This window comes from Rattus norvegicus, chromosome 8 (genome assembly GCF_036323735.1).
Source record: "Rattus norvegicus strain BN/NHsdMcwi chromosome 8, GRCr8, whole genome shotgun sequence".
Classification (NCBI taxonomy): Eukaryota; Metazoa; Chordata; class Mammalia; order Rodentia; family Muridae; genus Rattus; species Rattus norvegicus.
This window is the reverse complement of record NC_086026.1, coordinates 75,825,443-75,846,908: the sequence shown is the minus strand read 5'-3', so window position 1 is coordinate 75,846,908 and position 21,466 is coordinate 75,825,443. Positions and strand designations below refer to the sequence as shown.

Genomic DNA, 21,466 nt, shown 5'->3' with positions numbered 1-21,466 from the left:
AAACTCCAATAGATAAATTTTACTTACGTTATTCTACAAAAATTACTGATGAGAATTGCTTATTCTAATGTTTGAAAGAATCACTTGTAATCTAAACTATGCAAAATATTTACTGGGAAGCATCTGTGGACATTATATTGCCAGTAAATACCATGTTTCCCTTCAAATCTATAGCTTTACAATTAACTCTTCTACTTAACTCAGCAAAGCATTTCTTTTTTTTTTTTTAAGATTTATTCATTTATTATATATAAGTACACTATAGTTGTCTTCAGATACACCAGAAGTGGGCATGAGATTCCATTACAGATGGTTGTGAGCCACCATGTGGTTGCTGGGAATTGAACTCAGGACCTCTAGAAGAGCAGTCAGTGCTCTTAACCTCTGAGCCATCTCTCCAGCCCAGCATTTATCTTCAAGTTGTTTCATTAAACATTAAACAATAATATTAATTAAACAATAATAATTAAGCATTATTGTTTCATTAAAACAATAAAAATTAAAAATAAGCATACTCACACCTCAAATGCTTTTGCTAATGACCTTTTCTTTTTCAGATAAGCACCTCTAGGCATGGGACTAACAGCAGTAACCTAAGACAGATTTCAACTCCGCATTTAAAATAAAATAAGGGGATCTGGCTTGACACCATCAACACTAGAAAAATGAATCATAACTCTAAGAACAGACTCCAAGTAACTTAGTAAATCGTTGTGTGCATCATTTGTGTCCAACAACAGATGTCCAACAATTCCACTAACATACAACATCAAATAACTAGGATGCACCACAACTATCAAGCCTTTGGCACTTGATTTGCTTTATTTTCTTCTCAGTCCTATTTCCTGTGCTGTAAATGGTTTATTTACATGCAAAGGCTTACCTGTCCTTTGGATAAGCTTTCCCATCTATCAGGTCCTTGGGGTAAAAGAGAATGAAGTAATTCCATCCGTTCTCGTAATGGAGGTAACAGCATGGTTGCTCCCACAGAGAGTGTTTCAATTACCACCTAATATCCAAAAGCAAAACAAAAACAAAAAAACAGACAAAAGGGAAAAGATCAGCCCAGATCTTCTCTTTCTAATAGCAATATATGAAAAGTCTAAAAGTACCATGTGAGAACTGAAAGCATGTAACTCTACTTTTACTTCAGAGGGTTTGAGAACATGATGACTCACACCTTTAATCCAGCACTTAGTAGGCAGAAGCAGCTGGGTCTTGAGTTCAAGGTCAGCCTAGTCTACAGAGTTCCAGGACAGACAAGAGCTACACAGGGAAAGCCTACAATTGCTAGTATACAGTGCACTGCTGAATATATCTATCATCTAGCTATGGCTTCAGGCCACAGACTCTCTTCTCACCTCTTGGATTTCATCTGGGACAGTTGAGTCCATCAGCCTGAAGAGCAAATTTCGAAGTGGTCCTGCCTGTCTCCCAAGAATACTGGTAGCTACCCCTCCCGCAAGGGCCAGAGCAAGGTGATTTGAAAGCAACTTCAGGCACAGCTTAAGAAAATTATGGTGTTCCCTGAAAGAAAAAACAAGCTGGTATGAATTTTTGAAGCATAAAAGTAAATATATATACAGTTTAAGGAACATGTTTTTCTCTTTAAAAATTGTCAAGTGATGACCAATGATAAATTTTAAGACATCATTTAAGAAATTATATATAACCTTTAAAAACTACAAAGTTATTAATAAGCTTGGTTCTTTTCTAGCTTTCAAAGAAGACTCATGTAATTTGGAGAAAAACAAAAAAGAATAAATAAAAGTTTGAAAAGAGTAATTAATATATATGCATGCATAGGTATCTACAACTTACCTAGATGATGGGAAAGGAAGTGGGGGGATTTCACTGTTTATTTTATCACAGTATCTCTCAAGAAAAGACCGCAGATGTGAGAAGGTACTCTCTTCAAGATCTACACAATAAGGTCTGTGCCATGCAACAACTTGTCTAGAAGGAAGCATAAGAAAAGCATCCAACAGCCTTATAATGAAATTTCTATACATAATCAAAAACAAAAAACAAGACCTAGTTGGGAAGAACAAAACAAAACAGCTTCCTTGATTTAAAAGTATAGCAACTGGGTTTCCAGGGTCTTTTGTTTTGTTTTGTTTTTCACGTTGTTTTGTTATTTGTGAGTAATTTGCTTTATTTTAGAAAGAAATCCAACCAAACGAAGAGCAATGAAGCTAAACAAATGTTTTAATTCAATAAAGTCTAGTTCTGAGTTTAGTTCATTTCCTCTTGATATGAAGACATTAAACTGTGTATTTGATATTATTCATGTGTTCATGTGTGTGCATGTGGGGGTGTGGGTCTACGTGTGTGTGGAAAGCAGAGGTTGATGACCAGGGTCTTCCTCAGTTGCTTTCTTTTTTTTTTTTTTTTTTTTTTTTTTTTGGAGACAAGGTCCTTCACTGAATCTAGAGTTCACTAATTTGGCAAAATAGGCCAATGAACTCCCGAGATCCATTGATGCCCCCTACCGCAACCTCAACACCAAGATTAAAGACATGTACTGCAGCACCTGGCTTTTACATGGGACTAGAGATCTGATCTCAGGGCCTCATACTTGCCAGGTAAACAATTTACTGATTCAGCCATATCCTCAGCTTGGTACTTAACTTTTAAATCATTCTCTAAAGATAGAGAATTCAAAATGAGAAGATGATTAAGAAAAGTATCTTAAATACAGCTAATTCATTTTGAAATATATGTAATCTCAATGTACATAAAAAGACATCTAAATGTTATTTCTATGATAACAGAGTCAATACTAGAAATTATATATACTTTAAATAGCATATATATTAATCTTAAAAATCACATTAAATTTTATTCTAAATTTAGTAATACTACTGTTATGTTCTTGGAGGGTAGCATATGAACTGTTCTGCACAAAGACTCTTGCGTTGAAGGCTTGGTCTAAGCTAGTAAATACAATATTGAAATGAGGTGGGCTGTTTCTGCTGTGCCACAATGTTTTGACTGACCAGGCCAAGGCAATGGAGCCAGAAAATGATGGACTGATACACGTAAACCAAAGTAAATCCTTTTCCCTTTTACAGTATTTAATTTGTTATAGTAGGCAAAGATATTAACATAATTACCTATATAAAATATTGTTTTTGATACAACTCTAAATGACTTTAAATTGACTCGAGTATGTACAAATGACAACTCGGCCTGTGAGAGCCACTGTTCACTTTTCACATGTACAATTTTACAAAAGAAAGAAACCTTAAGCTAAAACCAATATCCACTCCCAAACACCATGACACAGACATGGTGTTATCATGAACATCAGTAGAGTAGTATGTACCTTACTCTTATTGTAGAGATTGGAATGTGCTATTATTCTGTTAAACATGAGACCAATATACTTATCAAAATCTGTACGATTTAGAAATTAATTTTAATATAGTATTATTATTACTACTAGCATTAAGTTTAATTATTTACCTTCTGAAGTACATTGTGTAATACTGACCCGATTTTATGACATTCATAGTTCTAAAATAAATGTAGGAAAATTAAAAAAAAATCACAAGCATGTTTAAGTATATAGCACTTACCTGTCCCTAGGGAGAGCAGTCCATGCCAAACTATGTGATGTTCCAGCTGAGATCTGCTGAATAGCTATGCCATCCAAGCCACTCACTTTCTTTGGTTTAGTAATAGGACCTGTTGAATTTCCCTGGCCACACTGTCCCATGGAGTTATTGCCCCAGGCATAAACTTCATTATCTAAAAATAAGACATAAAGTATAAAAATTAAATTTAAATGTAACACATTTTTTTAAAAAGAGTAATTGATAATATTTTTTTAAAACTAATGACTTAGAACACTTATAATCCCTGCACTAAGGAGGTAAGACAGGAGGATTTAAAGTTTGTGCTTAGGCTATAAAGATGCTACTTAAAATACTAAAACAAACAAATAAACATGACTTTACCATGAGAGAGAGACAAACAATGACTATCTCCAATAGAAATATCAACTATTCTTGTGGCAGCCAATTCTTCAATGAGCTTGGGTCTCAAAGCAGTAGCTTCTGAAGAGCCACAACCTAGACAAGCCCCACAGCCCCAAGCATAAACCTGAAAAGACAGAAATACAGAACACATAAATTCCTAAAATAAATAGACTATTAACTAAAATTATCAAGTTGAAGTTCCTTTCTGATATTAAAATAAAGTTTAGTGTTTTAATCATTTTAAAGATGGTCATTGTACCCTCAGGAGACTGGTCAACAAGATAGCTGAAAAGCAAACATAGCAGCCTTTAGTTGCCTCATGTGATTATCCCTGCCCCTTCTTTCCAATTATCTCTAAAATACACAGGCATAAAAAATAGAAATATAAAGGCATTAGCACACCCAAGGAAATTAACAGTAATTACTTCTTAGCAAATTATCTGCACCATGTTTCATTTAAAAAAAAATTAGGTAGGCTATGGTTGTACACATCTTTAATGCCAGTACAGAGAAGGCAGAGGAAAGCAGTTCTCTGTAAATTTAGGCCAGTCTGGTCTACAGAGTTCCAAACCATGTCTGGAACATTCCCCCCAGCTCCCCCAAAAAGGAACAAGGTCACTATCATTTATTGTACTGTTTTTAAACACCCAGTGAGTGTATAAACAGATGAGCAGCTGGGATGAAAATAAACTGGTCACAGTTAGAAGGAAAGAAAGACAGGGGAGCCTCTGCTTAAGTTACCACTAACTGGTTTGCATTTGACAAAAACTGTCCAATCTAAGCAATTATGGAAATATTACCTAAAACTTCTAGTTAATTGCCAGATGGTGGTGGCACAGGCCTTCAATCCCAGTACTCGGGAGGCATAAGAAGGCAGATCTCTGAGTCTGAGGCCAGCACGGTCAACAGAGTGAGTTCTAGGATACCCAGGACTACACAGAGAAACCTTATCTCAAAAGAAACAAAAACAAACAACAAAACTTCCATTTACATGTTTCTTACATGGTAGACTAGAGCAAGTAATGATAAATTAAAATTGATAACATGAATCACAAAACTGATCTTAATTATCACATACAAGAATATATGAATCAGAAGTCAAGACAGCTCCCCTGAACATCTTTATTTGTTACTAATAACAAAGTGACTAGTGGTTGACTTAGCTGTCCAGGATGCATGCAGAAGTGAGGGAGATGAAAGGAGGAATCAGGCAACCAGCTGAACAAACAGCAAACCAAACAACTTCTTTCCATTGGCTTTGAAAAAATCATATTCGCTCTTTTCTTTATGCCATAAAGGCTTCTTATGGCTATTATTTTATCTCCAAATTGTTTTAGGTAAGACTAGGTTAAACGTTTTCATCAAAAGAGAAAACCATATATTTATACCAATTATCAGAAAACAAACAAGTAAAGTGTGGAACAGTCTCCTCCTGCTGCCTTTGGACCAAGATGTAGAACCTTCAGCTTCTTCTCTAGCACCATATCTGCCTAGAGCTACTATGCTTCTCCCACCATGATGATAATGGACTAAATAAACCTCTGAAACTGTAAGTCAGTCCCAATTAAATGTTTTCTTTTATATGAGTTTCCTTGGTCATGGTGTCTCTTCACAGCACTGGAAATCCAAACTAAGACAGACTCAAAGTCCAATACAGTACTAGTGTTCAGGAGGGCCCTCTGGGTTTTCTTTCAAATGTTCTTTTAGCTGAGCACCTAGATTAAGAACATTGGTAGCTCAGTTGGTGCAGAACCTGCTTAGCAGAGACAACATCCCAGATTTGATCCCCAGAAACTATAACATACACAAAAAAATTACTCATCTTGCATTTTAGGTATTATATCATGCTATATAAGAATACATTACCTTCATTTAAACCTAAGAGTTACATTTAGAAGAAAATTAGCACTCAGTAGGTCTGAAGGAAGCTACTGAAGGACAAACAGAAAGTTCCACAGGTATAATAGTAAGCAGAATGGCTCATCAAAGTATTTCTTCTACTTTATTTCTGTCAACATACACACTGGACTTCACATAACATAATATGGTCATGATACACAATTTCCTTTGGAATATAACAGATTTACTGTTTATTATCTACCAACACTTAAACATAAAAACTTTAAATTTAAATAATTATCTTATACAACCATCTGGTACGCAAAGCAAAAATTATTTCCTTTCATAAAATGAGAGCATATGACACTGAAGGGAGGTCTGAGATTTGCTTGTGGATATAAATCAAGTGAGCACTTGGATTTCAATCCATGGATTCTTACTCCATAACCTACTAGGAGGAACACATGAAAAATCATGTATTTATACCAGAGTACTATAGTATGCAACTGAGTCTACAATAAAATAAAATGAATAGTTTGTTTTAAATGTTTCAGCATATGGAATACTCGAGTCTTTCAAAAAATAACTAAATTAAATGTGAATTTCAGCTTTGCTGGTTGTCTGTCTACGTTGGCCTAGCATACAGTGGGCTCCTACATTCAAGCCATTTTATCAACTTACTTCAAAGAGCAGAGTACTAAAAGAAAATGTATCCAGATCACATGTTCAGGTAAGAAAACCTGGCTCGTTTTCATCTATTATATTTGAAACAAAATTAAGCAGTTTTTCTCAATATGTGTTTTAAAATCTTGTTCTTAGCTAGGCAGTAGTGGCACACACTTTTATAACAGACCCTAGGAAGCAAAGGCAGTAGATCTCCGTGAGTTCCAGGCCAGACTGGTCTATAGAGTGGGTTCCGAGACAGTCAAGACTAAAACGTTTTATTTTTACCTAGTCCATTGAAATACTCTTATGTATGTTTATTCCTTAGTCTTACCTGCCCTGTTGATGTCAAAGCAAGTGAAGACTGGCTCCCAGCACAAACTTTGCGAATAAACATTCCTTGTAAAGCTTCAATAACTTTAGGTTTATATACTCTGTTGGTATCACCATGGCCAAGTTTACCTACAAACGTTAAAAAAAAAAAATTTCAAGTAAGGCAACTTAAGTCCATTCTTAATAAAGTACCTTAATTTTTATAGCAATGACCTGACAGACTTAGAAACCTGTAAGTTCCTGATAGAAGAAGACATTAACAAATGAACATGTCTGTTTCAAGAAAGTTAACAATCAATAACTAATAGCCTTTTGTGTTTTATTCTCATTCAATAAAAGCTATTTTAAAGAGACACAAAACAATTTTCTTTGTCCCCCTTTAAGCCATATTTCTAACTTTTTCCTTTTTTAGAATTAAAAAACATTTTAAAGATTGTATGTGTGCGTGCGTGCATGCGTGCGTGCGTGTGTGCGTGTGTGTGTGTGAATTTCCAGAGAGTACAGATGAGGGTGAGGGTGTGGGATCCATGACAGGTGGTTGTGAGTTGCCTGATGTGAGTGCTAGGAACCAAACGTCAATTCACTAAAAGAGCAGCAAATGCTCTAATACATTGAGCCATCTCACCAGTGTCTGTATTTCTACCTTTAAACGGTTTGACAAAATAACCAGGAATTGTAACACGGGCTTATAATTCTACTGCTGAAAAGCAGAGTCAGAAGAAGAGCTCAAGTCTAATGTCACACAGCTAGACCCTATCCTGGAAGGAAAGAAGGAAGGAAGAAAGAAAGGGAGGGAGGGAGGGAGGGAGGGAGGGAGGGAGGGAGGGAGGGAGGGAGGGAGGGAGGGAGGGAGGGAAGCAAGCCAGCCAGCCAGCCAGCCAGCCAGCCAGCCAGCCAGCCAGCCAGCCAGCCAGCCACTATAATCCCAGAATTTTGTGGGGGTAAAAGAGTTTGAAGCCAAGCCAGTAGTGGTACATGCCTTTAATCCCAGCATCTGGGAAGTAGAGGCAGGCAGATCTCTGTGAGTTCTAGGCCAGCCTGGTCTGCACACAGAGTCCTTGTCTATAGACAGACAGACTGACAGGTAGGTAGGTAGATAGATAGATAATCAATAGATAGAGATATGCAAAAGTTTAAGGACAGCAAGGTCTACATAGAAAGGGATACATAATAAGACCTTGATTTGAAAAAGGAAACGGGGCTGACAGTTCACATAATTTTTAAGAAGTTAAAGATTCAATAGTTCACAAAACAAAAAAATGTGGAAAATTATTGAAAGAGAAGGAAAATGGATAAAATATCAATGTAACCCCACTAAAATCATTAAAATGTAATTTAAATTATATTACTTTCATTACATGAATTATTTCTTGAGTTATCATTTTTTGTTTGGTTTAGTGTTTCTTTTTTGAGACAAGTCCCTGATACCCTGTAACTTTCAAACCCTCTAGCCTCAGCCTTGGAAATCTAGGAAGAGCAAGAGAGCACTATCACACCTGGCTAAAATTATTTTATTTTTAATACCTAGCATTGTTTTTTTTAAGAATTATTTTGGGGCTGGGGATTTAGCTCAGTGGTAGAGCGCTTGCCTAGCAAGCACAAGGCCCTGGGTTCAGTCCCCAGCTCCGAAAAAAAAAAAAAAAAAAAAAGAATTATTTTATTTATATGAGTACACTGTCACTGTCTTCAGACACACCAGAAGAAAGCATCAGATCCCATCACAGATAGTTGTGAGCCATGTGGTTGCTGGGATTTGAACTCAGGACCTCTGGAACAGAGTCAGTGCCCCTACCCTCTGAGCCATCTCTCCAGACCAATACCTAGTATTGCTGCTCTCTATGCACAAGTAAACATTCACAATGCTGACAGAGTAACAATTAAATTGGGCAAAAATCTGCTCATTCATGGGGTGTTTCTTTTGCTTCATCTTCCTTACTGACAGCCTTATTGTTTTCCCACATGGTTGGGGGAGAAAAAACTGATTTTAACATTGGGAAAAAACAAAAACTAGGGGGCATCTTGTTACTCAACAATGAGAAACTTATTACTTTATAAATTATCCTACAGATGAATATAATAGTACTCTAGGCCTTTTTAAAGCAATATAGTGACGTGTTTACTGATATTCATAAAATATTGCTATATTATAGCCAACAAACTATAAAAATAATACATATGAGCTATTCAGGCCTACTTTGGTTTTTAAAAAAGACATGCATAAAGTGATCTGTCTACCAATGTGTTAACAATGGTTAAAACAATTTATTTGTTTTTATGTCTGTTTCTCTATATTTGAGTTTTTCTATACTAAGTATACATACTTGAAAAAGATTTTTTTCTTCAATCTTTAAGAAAAAAAGAGCAAAGCTACCCATAGGTTTTGTTTGTTCGTGTACATACCGTTGTCTCCTCCTCCAAAAGACCACACAGTTCTTCCATCTTTGGACAAAGCGATCGTATGTGAACTTCCACAGGAAACCTCTCCGACATTGCTAATGTCTTTTACTAACGTTGGAATGTTACGGCTGTTACTGTCACCATGACCTTAGACAGATCACAGAAATAATGTTAACTCCTTTTCTCTAGGTCATAATTTCACAAAAGTAATATGCTACCAGTTATTTTTAAATGCAATTAAATACAAAAAAGTGAATCATCTCTACCTGCTATACCAGTCTCCTAGGCTGCTCCCAACCTGGGAGCAAATTACAGGCAAATTAACGACTTAGAACATTCTAGGTTCCTATCATAACAGCACTTACCTTAATGTGTCTAATACCCCATCCAGGTCAACTTGTTTTCACTGATCAATACATTCAAGTTCATAATGCTATGTTTCTTATCTCTGAAACTCTACAGAGCCTGGTTATAATTCTTGGTTACATCTTAGATAATGCAACAAAATCTAGACAAAATTATCTATAGAAATACATCTGACTTTGAGTTTAAAACTAATAAAAATAAATCACCTATGAACTTCATGCTCACTGGGTCTTAGTAACAGATCATTTTTGCTCTGTGGGGTAATTCCAAATTTTAAAACTCTTACCTAATCTTCCAAAATCTCCTTCACCCCATGTATATAATTCACCATCCTCTGTGACAGCAGCACTATGTCTGTATCCAGCTGATACGCAGACAACTACCTGAAATGCACACAAGTAAATCCGACAAGCATGCCAATGCTAAAACACATGCACACTGGAACTTCAGAGGCATTACTACTCATAACTCAGAGAGGCTGTCGAGAGGACCAAGGGTACTGACTAAGCAATCACTTAAGTCCATGTTCTGCTTCCTGAGCCCTGAACCCTGGCTTTGACACAAAGAAGAGAACAAGTTTTCTCAATCCAAAAAGAGATATTGTAATTTCTAGCAAAGACAACAGTTTGATCAGAATGCTACAGCATCAATCAAATCTTTACTGAACGAGTTGGAGAGAGTATAACAAGGACAATGGCAACTTTTTAAAATCTAAGATTAACATAAAAATCTCTGGTCTTTACTGACCAAGGAAAGCTCATTTCCCTAGTAAGTAACTCAAAAAATACTGGCTATTACTAATATAAGTGGAATATAAACTCACATTAAACTTTTCACAGACATTTTGTCATCAAGAAATTATCTTTGATTAGTACAGTGTTTCTCAACCTTCCTAATGCTTGAACTCTTTAATACAATTTCTCATGTTGTGGTGACCTCAACCATAAAATTACTTTCATTGCTATTTCATAACTAATTTTGCTACTGTTATGAATCATAATGTAAATGCATGTGTTTTTCCAATGGTCTTAGGCAACCCCTATGAAAGGATCATGATAACCCAACAAAGGGGTTGCTACCCACAGTTGAGAATCACTGGGTTAGCAGAATCAAAGCAGTAAGGACATATTACGGTACCTTAGGGACCACTTATACCTTCTAATACTGATCAATAGTATCAGCTACTTTTACAAAAGCATACAGAAAAAGTCAGCACTAATAACTCCCTCTCTTTTGAACCTCCAGAAATGAGAATTCAGAGAAATTTAAATGTAAGACTCCATTTTTAAAATCTGAACACCTAATATATTCTAAACACTGAAAAATTCTATGATTTTCATTTGTAAATTAATTTAAAATATTCTGTTATTTTTCCACTGTGATATTTACATTATATTGTTATAGAAAGGGGATATTAAGAAGAATATAAGTAAAGCAGTGGAATTAGAGTTCCATATTCAATATCTTTTCAGTTACTGAGGCATGGCCTTCATCTATGCTCATTGCCCTCTAACTAGCAATCCTAACTATCTTTACCTGGAATTACAGATGTGTGCTACTATACCCAACACACTCTGTACCTTATCAAATATTTGCTGGTGTTTATGAAGTGGCATGTTACAAAACCCATTGCTTTGGGTACTATAACTTTAATGAGTAAGTTAGATTCTACAAGTCAACGCTGTATGGGATTTGTTTGATAGCCATTTGGAAAAATGTCTCATGGTAGAAAAATTATTTATTAGGTATTCCGTTATAAATTGTTCAATCTTAAAACATAGAAACTCATATAAAAGTCTTACTTCTGTAAAGAAAAATCAAACAAAAATAAAAAAACAAGTTCTGTTCCTAATGGCACCAATTGTTTAAATAAGACCCTTGACAATCACTTAACCACTCTAAATTCCTCATCATTCAAGGACTAGAGAGATGACTCAGTCTATAAAGTGTGTGTATGCACACATGAGAACCAAAGTTCAGTCACCAAAACTTCATGTAAAAAGCCAGAAGTGCAGATGTTTATAATGTTATGACTAGAACTGCAGAGACAAGATGATCCTGAGGCTCAATGGGCAGCCAACTTAGCTTAATAAGTGAGATCCTGTCTCAACAACAACAACAAAAAAAAAGTAGAAGGACTGGAGAGAGGGCTGGGATGTAGTTTTCTGCTCTTGCAGAGGGCGTGGTTTGTTTTCTAACACCTGCATGGTTCCAAGAGATCTGACCTCTTCTAGCCTCCTCGGGCATCAGGCGTGCATGCACATGCACACACATGAATGCACACTCACACACAGTACACAAACATGCATGCAGACATAACACTCGCATGCATAAAATAAATCTTTTTTTTTTTTTTTTAAGACAAGGTATCTCAGTGGCCCTGGCTGTCCTGGAACCCACTGTATAGACCAGGCTGGCCTCGAACTAAGAGACATGCCTGCCTCTGCCTCCGAAGTTTTAGGATTAAAGGCGAGCACTACGTCACCCAACAAAATAATAAAAATAGATTTTCCTTTATTTAATGGGGTGTGTGTGTGCGTGTAGGTGCCTATGGAGGCCAGAGACACTGACCCCCTTGGAGCTGGTGTTACAGGGCAGTTGCTGAGAACGAACATGGGTCTTCTAAAGAACAGTATGCATGTTTAGTACTGTGCTATCTCTCGATTCCCCCAAAAAATTTATCTTAAAAAGTGGAATACTGTCCTAGAAACAACACAGAAGGCTGACCTCACATGTCCCCACACATTTAGGCCGAAATAAAAAGAACTAAAATTAAATAATGCATGTAAAAATAAAATATACACAAAAAGGTAAGATAAAGAGTAGCAGGCAAGAGGTAATTCAGAAAAGACTATATCAAAACCTGACAGATATTGCCTATTACTACACCACTGTAATTATTTTTAAACCCAAAATACATACCTTTCCCTGTAGTGGGCCCTGGATAAGCTTGGGGTATTTCTGGGTTGAACTATTCCCATGTCCTAGTTTCCCATAGTCGCCATCTCCCCAGCTGAAGACTTCACCTTCTGTGGTAAAAGCTAAAGTGTGACCATCAGAGCCTTTAGATGATGAAACTTTCTTAATGGACCGGTGAGGCTCAAAAGTCAACTTTTTTAAGGTAGACTGATTATTGGAATCTCCGAGGCCCAGTCTCCCATAGCTGCCTTTACCACAAGCTCTGACCGAGCCATCTGTAGAAATGACAAAAGTGCAATACTGTCCAGCTTCAATCTATAAAAGAACACCAGAATCTTAAGTTAGAAAATGCTTTGAGAGAGTCAAAAAATAAAACTTAAGGTCAGGTTCATCAAAAAGGCAGGAAGGAAATCATTAGGAGCAGAAAATGGCATGATCCTCTCTAGGGAGCAGTAAGCTGAAAACATCAATGACATTTCCTTTGGTTTTTTATTGGATATTTTATTTATTTACATTTCAAATGTAATCGCCTTTCCTGGTTTCCCCTCTGGAAACCTCCTATCCCATACTCCCTCTGCCTGTTTCTGTGAGGGTGCTTCTCCACCCACCCACCCACCCACTCCTGCCTCCCAGCCCTGGCATTCCCCTGCACTGGGGCATCAAGCCATCCCAGGATCAAAGGTCTCTCCTCCCATCATCAATGGCATTTTCATAGTAACCCTATGCCCAGTGTAAATTCATGCATCCTTTAAGGTTATCTACCAAAGCATGACAAAAATGAAACAATGGAGCTGGAGAGATGGCTCAGGGGTTAAGAGCCCTGGCTGCTCTTCCAGAGGACCTGGGTTTGATTCCCAACACCCACATAGGCGCTCACAATGGTCTTTAACCTCAGCTCCAAGGAATCCAACATCCTCTTTTGACTTCCACAGGCACTGTACTTACATGATACACAAACACTTGTATATGCAGGTAAAACATCCCATACACATAAAATTAAATAAATAAAATCTCAAAAAAAAATCTAAAAAAAAATAAAACAAGTGTCCTCATAATTGGAGAAGGAAAACCATTCCTATAAATTCCTTAGGTCCATTAAAGCAGGAATCATTCAGATAAATATATATATATATATGTATACATATATACATATACATACACACACACATATATATATACACACACACATTTCATACTCATGAGAAAAAAAATGCAATTTAATGAAAATAAAATATAAAGCTTTACTGTGAACTACAAATATAAAAATAGGGGGAAAAAAACTTGATCATAAGAAAATGAAATGCCACTCTGAAAAAAGGGAAAAGTCCCTTTTATTAAGTATTACTTGTGTGGAATACAAAAATAAAAACTGCTACCATTCATTAGGATTTTTACATTTTTATCTATATATTTTCAGTTTTTGGTATTTTGAAACAGGGTCTCATTTTGTAGTGCTGGTTGGCCTAGAACTCGTTATAGAGATCAGGCCTCTGCCTCCTGAGTACTGGCATTAAAGATGTTTACCATTATACGCTGCTTCATTAGGCTTTTTAAAAATCTAGATCCCAATTTAATATTTTGAATATAGAAATGGTATCGAAGTTATGACAGATCAAAAATGCATTTTCTGTTAAAATGAAGAACTGATGTGATATAAAAATATCATAGATAAGAAATGCTCAATCAAGAATTTTTACTCTTTGAAAAATATACTCAACATAACTTATGACACAAAAGTATATATATACCTCATTATCTACCAGTTCACAAAGAATATAGAGAACTTACGGTCTGAGCATCAGAAAAACTAGGAGCCAGTTTGGGTTGTAGTATTTTCTCCTGTGTGCCTTCTACCAACTGATGGCTGCTGTTGCTGCCCCAAACATAGACCTCACAGGTTTCAGAAACAATGGGAGCATCACCAGTCTGGATGCTATCTGGGCTAGCACATGTTCTTGAGTAGTCAGAAGCCATTCTACAAACCTATTAAAAATGTAAATACACACACACAATAATCATTTAGTCTAGCTTTATATATTCTCTGATATTACTGTCTTAACTTCTTTTTTTTTTTTTTTTTTTTTTTTTTTTTTTTGGTTCTTTTTTTCGGAGCTGGGGACCGAACCCAGGGCCTTGCGCTTCCTAGGCAAGCGCTCTACCACTGAGCTAAATCCCCAGCCCCTGTCTTAACTTCTAACATGCTAAGCTACACACATCGAACTTTAAAAACAGATAGCTGAAATATTTATTCACTCAGAATAAATAACTAAAATGGGAAGGACATACATAATCAAGCCTCTTTAAATAAAAATGTTTTCACATATGAACTTTACAGAAAATCCAAGTTCATAAAGACAGAGTAGAAAGAAAACATCACTAATCATCTTGTCACTTTTACATAAGTGCTACCTTCTTCATATGCACATTCTTTAACACAGCCATTAAGAATGACAAATGACACAAGGCAATAATGCAAAATTGTCTGCCTACTCTTCATGCTTAAATAGACAGTATTCCATGTAATGTTAAAATCACAATTAACTACTTTTTTTCTAATGGACATTTAAATCCTATGTATTTGTTATATAGACCATTTACTGACCAGGCATGGTGGTGTAGCCCTTTAATCCCAGCACTTGGGAGTCAGAAGTCAGCGGTCTACATAATGAGTTCCAGGACAGCCAGGGTTACACATTGAGATCTTGTCTCAAAAAAAAGATGTGTGTGTGTGTGTGTGTGTGTGTGTGTGTGTGTGTGTGTGTATGTATGTATGTATGTATGTATGTATGTAACTATATTTTGTCCCAAAGCATAGGAACCAAGGTAACTCTCTGACTGCTTGAACCAAGGAATGGGTCTATATCAGAGTATCAGTGTCACGGCAAACACACTAACACTGAATATTAAGGTTTAAAGTATTCAAATCGATGTCCTAGGAAAGAAGAATGCTATTTTACCTTCACATCTTCTATCAGTAGAGCTAAAATTAATTTGCTTTCCATATTTTCTGATATCAACTTACTTTTGCCCTTTTTTATTAACGCACATAAACTCAACACAATCAACCTTTAAAAACTATGACTGTAATTTTGTCAATTTGTTGTTCAAAGTTTTTTAAATAAGTAAAACAGAAAAATCCTACAGAGCTAATTTGTTTTTATCAGCACATTAAATGGGAAGGATTAGAAGAGTTTTACTCAGAACCTTTAGCTATAATGCAAAGTAACAGAGTATGCATGTCTGACAAGGCTTTCCTAGTGAACATACATACAATACATACATAATACCTTGGAAGAGTTCTGTCCTTTCCCACAACAGACAAGACCAAGGGCTCCAGGACAATAAATGTTTTAAATGTAGTGGGTTATCTAATTCCTTTAATTTAAAAAAAAAAACCAAAACCAAACAAACAAACAAAAAACAGCCAGGATTTCCTCCCAGGAAGGAGCTCAATGCAGAGAACAAACTACTAGAGTAGATACAAAAATACATGGGATAGGAACAGTGGAGAGAAAAGACAGAAAAGATAAAAGTGAGAAGAAAAAAGTCTGGGGAACCACCATTGTTTCAAATATCAGACAAGAATAGTAGAAAAGAAATCTAAAAGGAAAAAATAAAAAAGAACCATACAACATGCCACCTTGAAACCTAATCCATTCTGAAGTTCGGAAAAACTAATTTCATAGAAAAGTTAGTAAGAAAGTACTGGTTATCTTAAATACTTGGTCATAATGATGCCTGACTAATTCCAATGCTCAAGACGCAGAGGCAGGAAGATAATGAGGGTAAAGTCAGCCTAAGCGATAGACCATTAAAAAAAAAAAAAAAGAAAAGAAAAGAAAGAAACAAGGGGTGAGAAGAGTGGGAGAAGAAAGAGGAGAGAACATGGGGAAAAGGTGGAGGGGAGACAGGAAGAAATGGGGATGGGGAGAACAAAGATGGGACAAAGGAGGAAAGAAGGAATACTATCTCTATAATAAAAAAATGATGGAAAAATCCACCCCCCATGACAAATTGTGATCTACTTCAAGCCAAAAAGGGTTAAGAAAAATCAAACAATATGTGAAAGAAAAGCACAAATTTGTATCAAAAACGTTAGTTAGCTCTAAATGGAGCTAACATATCACACCTCTCCAGTCACTGGGTTTTCTCACTGCAGAGGAGAAAGGAAGAATGTAAGGACCAGAGGTGCTGGATAACTTCAAGGAAAAGTGTTTTATGGGCAAGAGAGGGCACTTACACATATGAACTCACAGGGATTATGACAACATGCATAAGACCTGCCCAACACAAGCCAGACAAAGATTCCAGCGTGGAAGGTAGGCATGAAATTCCACCTCTAGCTGAGGAGCTAATGGCATCTGCTAACTACTGAAAGAGGAAGTCAGTTTTCTTTAATGGTGTCAACTGTTAAATAGGTCAATCAAACTCCAAAGCAAGCCCCACTTCCAACAGTAGTCCGGCAACACAAACTAGACATTGTGGACTAAAATAAAGAGAAAACTCAAAAGGTTGGTCAGGGAAATGAGAGTGAAGAGGGAGGAGTTAGGATGGAGGGAAATATCAAAAGACACTGAGTGATACTCTCAAGGAATTAAAATGTTTTAATTTTTTTAAAGGAATAAAGTAGAAATTTTAAACATGAAATGTTTAAATGAAGACCAAAGTAAAAGAAATACAAGAGTAGATAAAATAGTATGGGACTAGAGGAATGCTTGGTAGTTCAGAGTACTTTCTGACCTTCTAGAGCACCAAAGTTTAGTTTAGTTTCCAGTGTGCACATTGGACCACCTATAACTGTAGCTCCAGGGGATCAGATGCACTCCTCTGGCCTCTACAGGTACCACATATATGGCATATGTTCACACAACACATACATACATAAATGAATAAAAATAGGTCTTTTTAAAGTTAACAAACAATGCCCTATGAGTAACAAAAAATACATTGTAGAAATGAAAAACTAAACTAAAAATATTGTTTAATTTCAATAAAAGATGATAATGCAAGGCAAAAAGCTAACATAAAATAAGAGTTCCTCCCCCAAAGAACCAAATACATGGGCAGTGGTGGCACGTGCCTTTGATCCCAGCACTTGAGAGGCAGAGGCAGGTAGATCTCTCTGAGTTCCAGTCCAGCCTAGTGTACAGAGCTAGTTTTAGGACAGCCAAAACTACACAAAGAAACCCTGTCTCAAAAAAACAAATAGAAAGGAAGAAAGAGAGGGAAGGAGAAAGAGAGGGAGGGAAGGATGGAATAAAGATAGTATAAAAATCTATAATTTAGGAGTATTTTTCTGAAATAAAAAAGATATCTAAAACCACATGTTGAATTCTAAGATTATTATCCCAGAAAAAAATGACATCATAATGTATTCTAGTAAAATTACTGATCCTTAAAGGGAAAAACTCTTTCATTTGCTTCTCATCAAAACAAGCATGTGACTCATACCTTAAAAAGTGATTTCAGACTTTGGCAATGTTTATGCCAAAAGACAACCCGAGTAGCAGATTTAAGATTCACAAGAAAAAAATGTGAACCAATGATTGGATCAAAATCAGTTTTAAAGAATAAAAAGCACAGTAATTATCAGCATGCAAGAACTCAAGAAGAGAATCATCTTATTCCTCTGTGTTGTCATTGAGAATCTAGACAATAGGCTTCAAAGTCAAAAAGAATAGCGGCTCATGAAACTATTAGTAAATGAGGGTTAAAAGGCAGAGACTTAGGAATGGCTCAACTACAAAAGTGAGTTAAATTAAAGAGTGATTTTTAATAACCACATAGTAGCTGTTTTAGTTTAAACTTGTTCTGTGTGTGCTCACACATATGTGTGTGACATGTGTAACATGGTTAAGACAAAAAAAGAATATTCTACTTCTCTGATCTCTATAATCTTGAGAATGAGCAGACTACAACTGAAGGGAAAAAAAGACATAACGTAATGTAGGAGAGATTAGGTAAACAGTCAGTAGCTCAGAAGGCATGTGACTTTAAATCAATGTGTCAATCACCCTCTCTCATACGTACATATGCACCCACTCTACTCTCTGTAGCTATATCCACTACAAAGTGCCTAGAAAGATCAAATTCCTAGTGGGTAAGCATCTCCAACACCCGAATTGTGGCTGTGAAATCAACTTTTTCAATAAAAGAAACCAGCGAATTTGGGGAGAGACAGTTAGTTAATTGTCTAGTGCAAGAAGTCTATGAACATAAGCCAGAAACAACAAATCAGACAGTAAGAAAGCTACCAAAGATTAGCAGCCTCATGTCAGAAGAATCCTGACCAACCCTAAAGAGTCTACCGCTTTGAAGCAATATGGCATAGAAGAACTTCACAGACTGAAATCAAACAAGTTCAAACCTAAATTTTTAAATGAAGTTAATTGGTCAAATTTGGAGGATTTTAAAGTAGTAATTCATTCAACTAAAAACTAGTCAATAAACAGTAAATGGGGAGCCTGGCATGGTGGCACATGCCTTTAATCCCAGTGCTTGGAGGTAGAGGCAGGTGGATCTCTGAGTTCCAGGCATCCTGTGCTACAAAGTGAGCTCCAGGACATCCAGAGCTGTTACACAGAGAAACCCTGCCTGGAAACCCCCTCCACCACCACCTCCTCCCCCCCGCCAAAAAAACATGAACAGGGAGAATGAAGCAGTTATTTGACCTTTCCCATATAAACTAGCAGAATAATCAGCTCATAAAAGAAACAATTCTCTAAAAAGTATTCCAACTAATAAATGGAGAAAAATAACAGAATTAGAATATTATAAAACTACCACCAACCCAAAGAAGGGAATATGAACACATAGATTAAGAGATTTTTGTTGTATGTTGGAGCATCTTTTGAGTATATACCCAGGAGTGAGACAGTTGGGTCCTCAGGTAGAACTATTTCCAATTTACTGAGGAACAGTCAGACTGATTTCCAAAGTAGTTGTACCAACTTGCAATGCCAACAGCATTGGAGGAATGTTCCTCTTTCTTCACATCCTTGCCAGCATCTGCCTTAACCTGAGTGTTTGATCTTAGCCATTCTGACTAATGTGAGGTAGAATCCTAGGGTCATTTTGATCTGCATTCCCCTGATGACTAAGGATGTTGAACATTTCTTTAAGTGCTTCTCAGCCATTTGAGATTCCTAGGTTGAAGTTTAGCTCTGTACCCCATTTTTTAATTGGGTGATTTGGTTCTCTGAAGTCTCCACTATGTTCATAGCAGCCTTATTTATAATAGTCAGAAGCTGAAAATAACCCAGCTGTCCCTCAACAGAGGAATGGATACAGAAAATGTGGTACAATGGAGTACTACTCAGCTATTAAAAACAACGACTTCATGAAATTCACAGACAAATGGATGGAACTATAAAGTATCATCCCAAATGAGGTAACCCAGTTACAAAGGAACACGCCTGGTATGTACTCACTGATGAGTGGATATTAGGTCTCCAAAAACAGCTCAGAATACCACAATACAACCCACAGACTATATGAAACCCAAGGAGAAGGAAGACCAAAGTGTGGATACTTCAGTGCTACTCAGAAGGGGAAAGAATATAATCACAGGAGGTAGAGGGAAGGAGGGCTGTGGGAGGGAGAGAGGAGGGGGAAGGAAAAGGCGGGCAGGATCAGGTAGGTGTGGGAGGAAACGGGAGAAGTATGGAGGGTCAGGAATTTGAACAGAGGTATGTAGCAGTGAGGTAGAGGGAACTGAGGGAAAACACTAAAAAGTCCCAGATGCCAGGGACCCAAGAGTCTCCCAAGACCCAACAGAGATGACATTAGCCAAAATACCCAACAAAGGGAAGAGAGAATCTATAGAGACCATATCCAGTTGTGGATGGAGCTATGCATCGAGAACTGCTCCTGTCAAAAGGAAATGGAGGGACAAAAGAGTGGAACAGAGACCGAAGGAAAAGCCATCCAGAGATGTCCCACCTTGGGAACCATCCCATCTGCAGACACCAAAACCAGACACTACTGCTGATGCTAATTAAGAAGGGCTTGCTGACAGGAGCCTGGTATAGCTGTCCTCTGAGAGGCTAGGCTGTGCCAGAGCCTGTAAAATACATATATGATGCACACAGTCAACAATCGGGACTGAGCCCAGGGACCCCAATGGAGGAGTTAGGGGAAGGACTGAGGAGCTGAAGGATTTGTAACCTCACAGGAAGAACAACAATAGCAACCAACCAGACCCCTCCCATCACCCAAGTAAACCACCAACCAGAGTACACATGGAGTAACCCATGGCTCCAGCTGCATATGTAGCAGAGCATTGCCTTATCTAGCATCAGTGGGATGGGGATCCCTAGGTGTTGTGGTTTGCCCTGAAGTTATCTGTATTTTGATACTAATTCCACTGCCCCTAGGACAGCTGCCTAGTCACATACTCAGGAATCAGGTGACTTGATCAGAACCTTTTCCCCATTGAATTTGTAAAGTACAGATGAGGGCAGGTACAGGATAGAAGGAGGCCTGTCATTGGAGGAGAAGGAAGGATGGGCGGGAGAGAAGTTTGAAGGAAGAGAAGAGAGGAGAGAGGAGAGGGAGAGAGGGGCTGAGAAGCCATGGCAGGACAAGATGGCAGGTGATGTTAAGATTCTGCTCTGTGTATTTACAGGTTGTTATTAATGTTCTCAAGGGATGGAGAGTACCGGGCTTTGTATGTTTAAGTGGGCAATTATATCTTACCAATTGGATCTAAGATTATTGTGTTGTGTGTTCTTTTATGTGAGGGTTTGAGTGCAGGAAATTGTGGGGCTGGGCTGTGTTTCCACCAAGATATCTAGCAGATATCTTGGGGCACCGAGGTGTAGACCCAGCAGGGTAAAAGACAACTATACTTTTTTTAATTTTTATATTTTTACAACAACACCTTGATTCTGTGGAAGCTCAATGACCCAGCATAGGGGAATGCCAGGGCACTGAGGCATAAGTGGGTGGGTAGGTGGGTGGGGGAG

At 37.2% G+C, this 21,466-nt stretch overlaps 1 protein-coding gene across 13 annotated transcripts in view; it reads right to left on the bottom strand.

Moving 5' to 3' along the window:
- The window catches only part of Herc1 (HECT and RLD domain containing E3 ubiquitin protein ligase family member 1), a 169,001-nt gene that overhangs the window by 118,439 nt on the left and 29,096 nt on the right, over positions 1 to 21,466 (bottom strand). For all 13 annotated transcript variants that reach the window (XM_063265523.1, XM_063265529.1, XM_063265525.1 and 10 more), the window contains exons 4-13: positions 14,289 to 14,483; positions 12,504 to 12,815; positions 9,868 to 9,964; positions 9,219 to 9,362; positions 6,820 to 6,947; positions 3,963 to 4,107; positions 3,582 to 3,753; positions 1,822 to 1,956; positions 1,362 to 1,527; positions 884 to 1,009 (exon numbers count right to left, since the gene is read on the bottom strand). In XM_063265523.1, the coding sequence (XP_063121593.1) occupies positions 884 to 1,009; positions 1,362 to 1,527; positions 1,822 to 1,956; positions 3,582 to 3,753; positions 3,963 to 4,107; positions 6,820 to 6,947; positions 9,219 to 9,362; positions 9,868 to 9,964; positions 12,504 to 12,815; positions 14,289 to 14,483 (1,620 nt within the window). The remainder of the gene's footprint in view (positions 1 to 883; positions 1,010 to 1,361; positions 1,528 to 1,821; positions 1,957 to 3,581; positions 3,754 to 3,962; positions 4,108 to 6,819; positions 6,948 to 9,218; positions 9,363 to 9,867; positions 9,965 to 12,503; positions 12,816 to 14,288; positions 14,484 to 21,466) is intronic.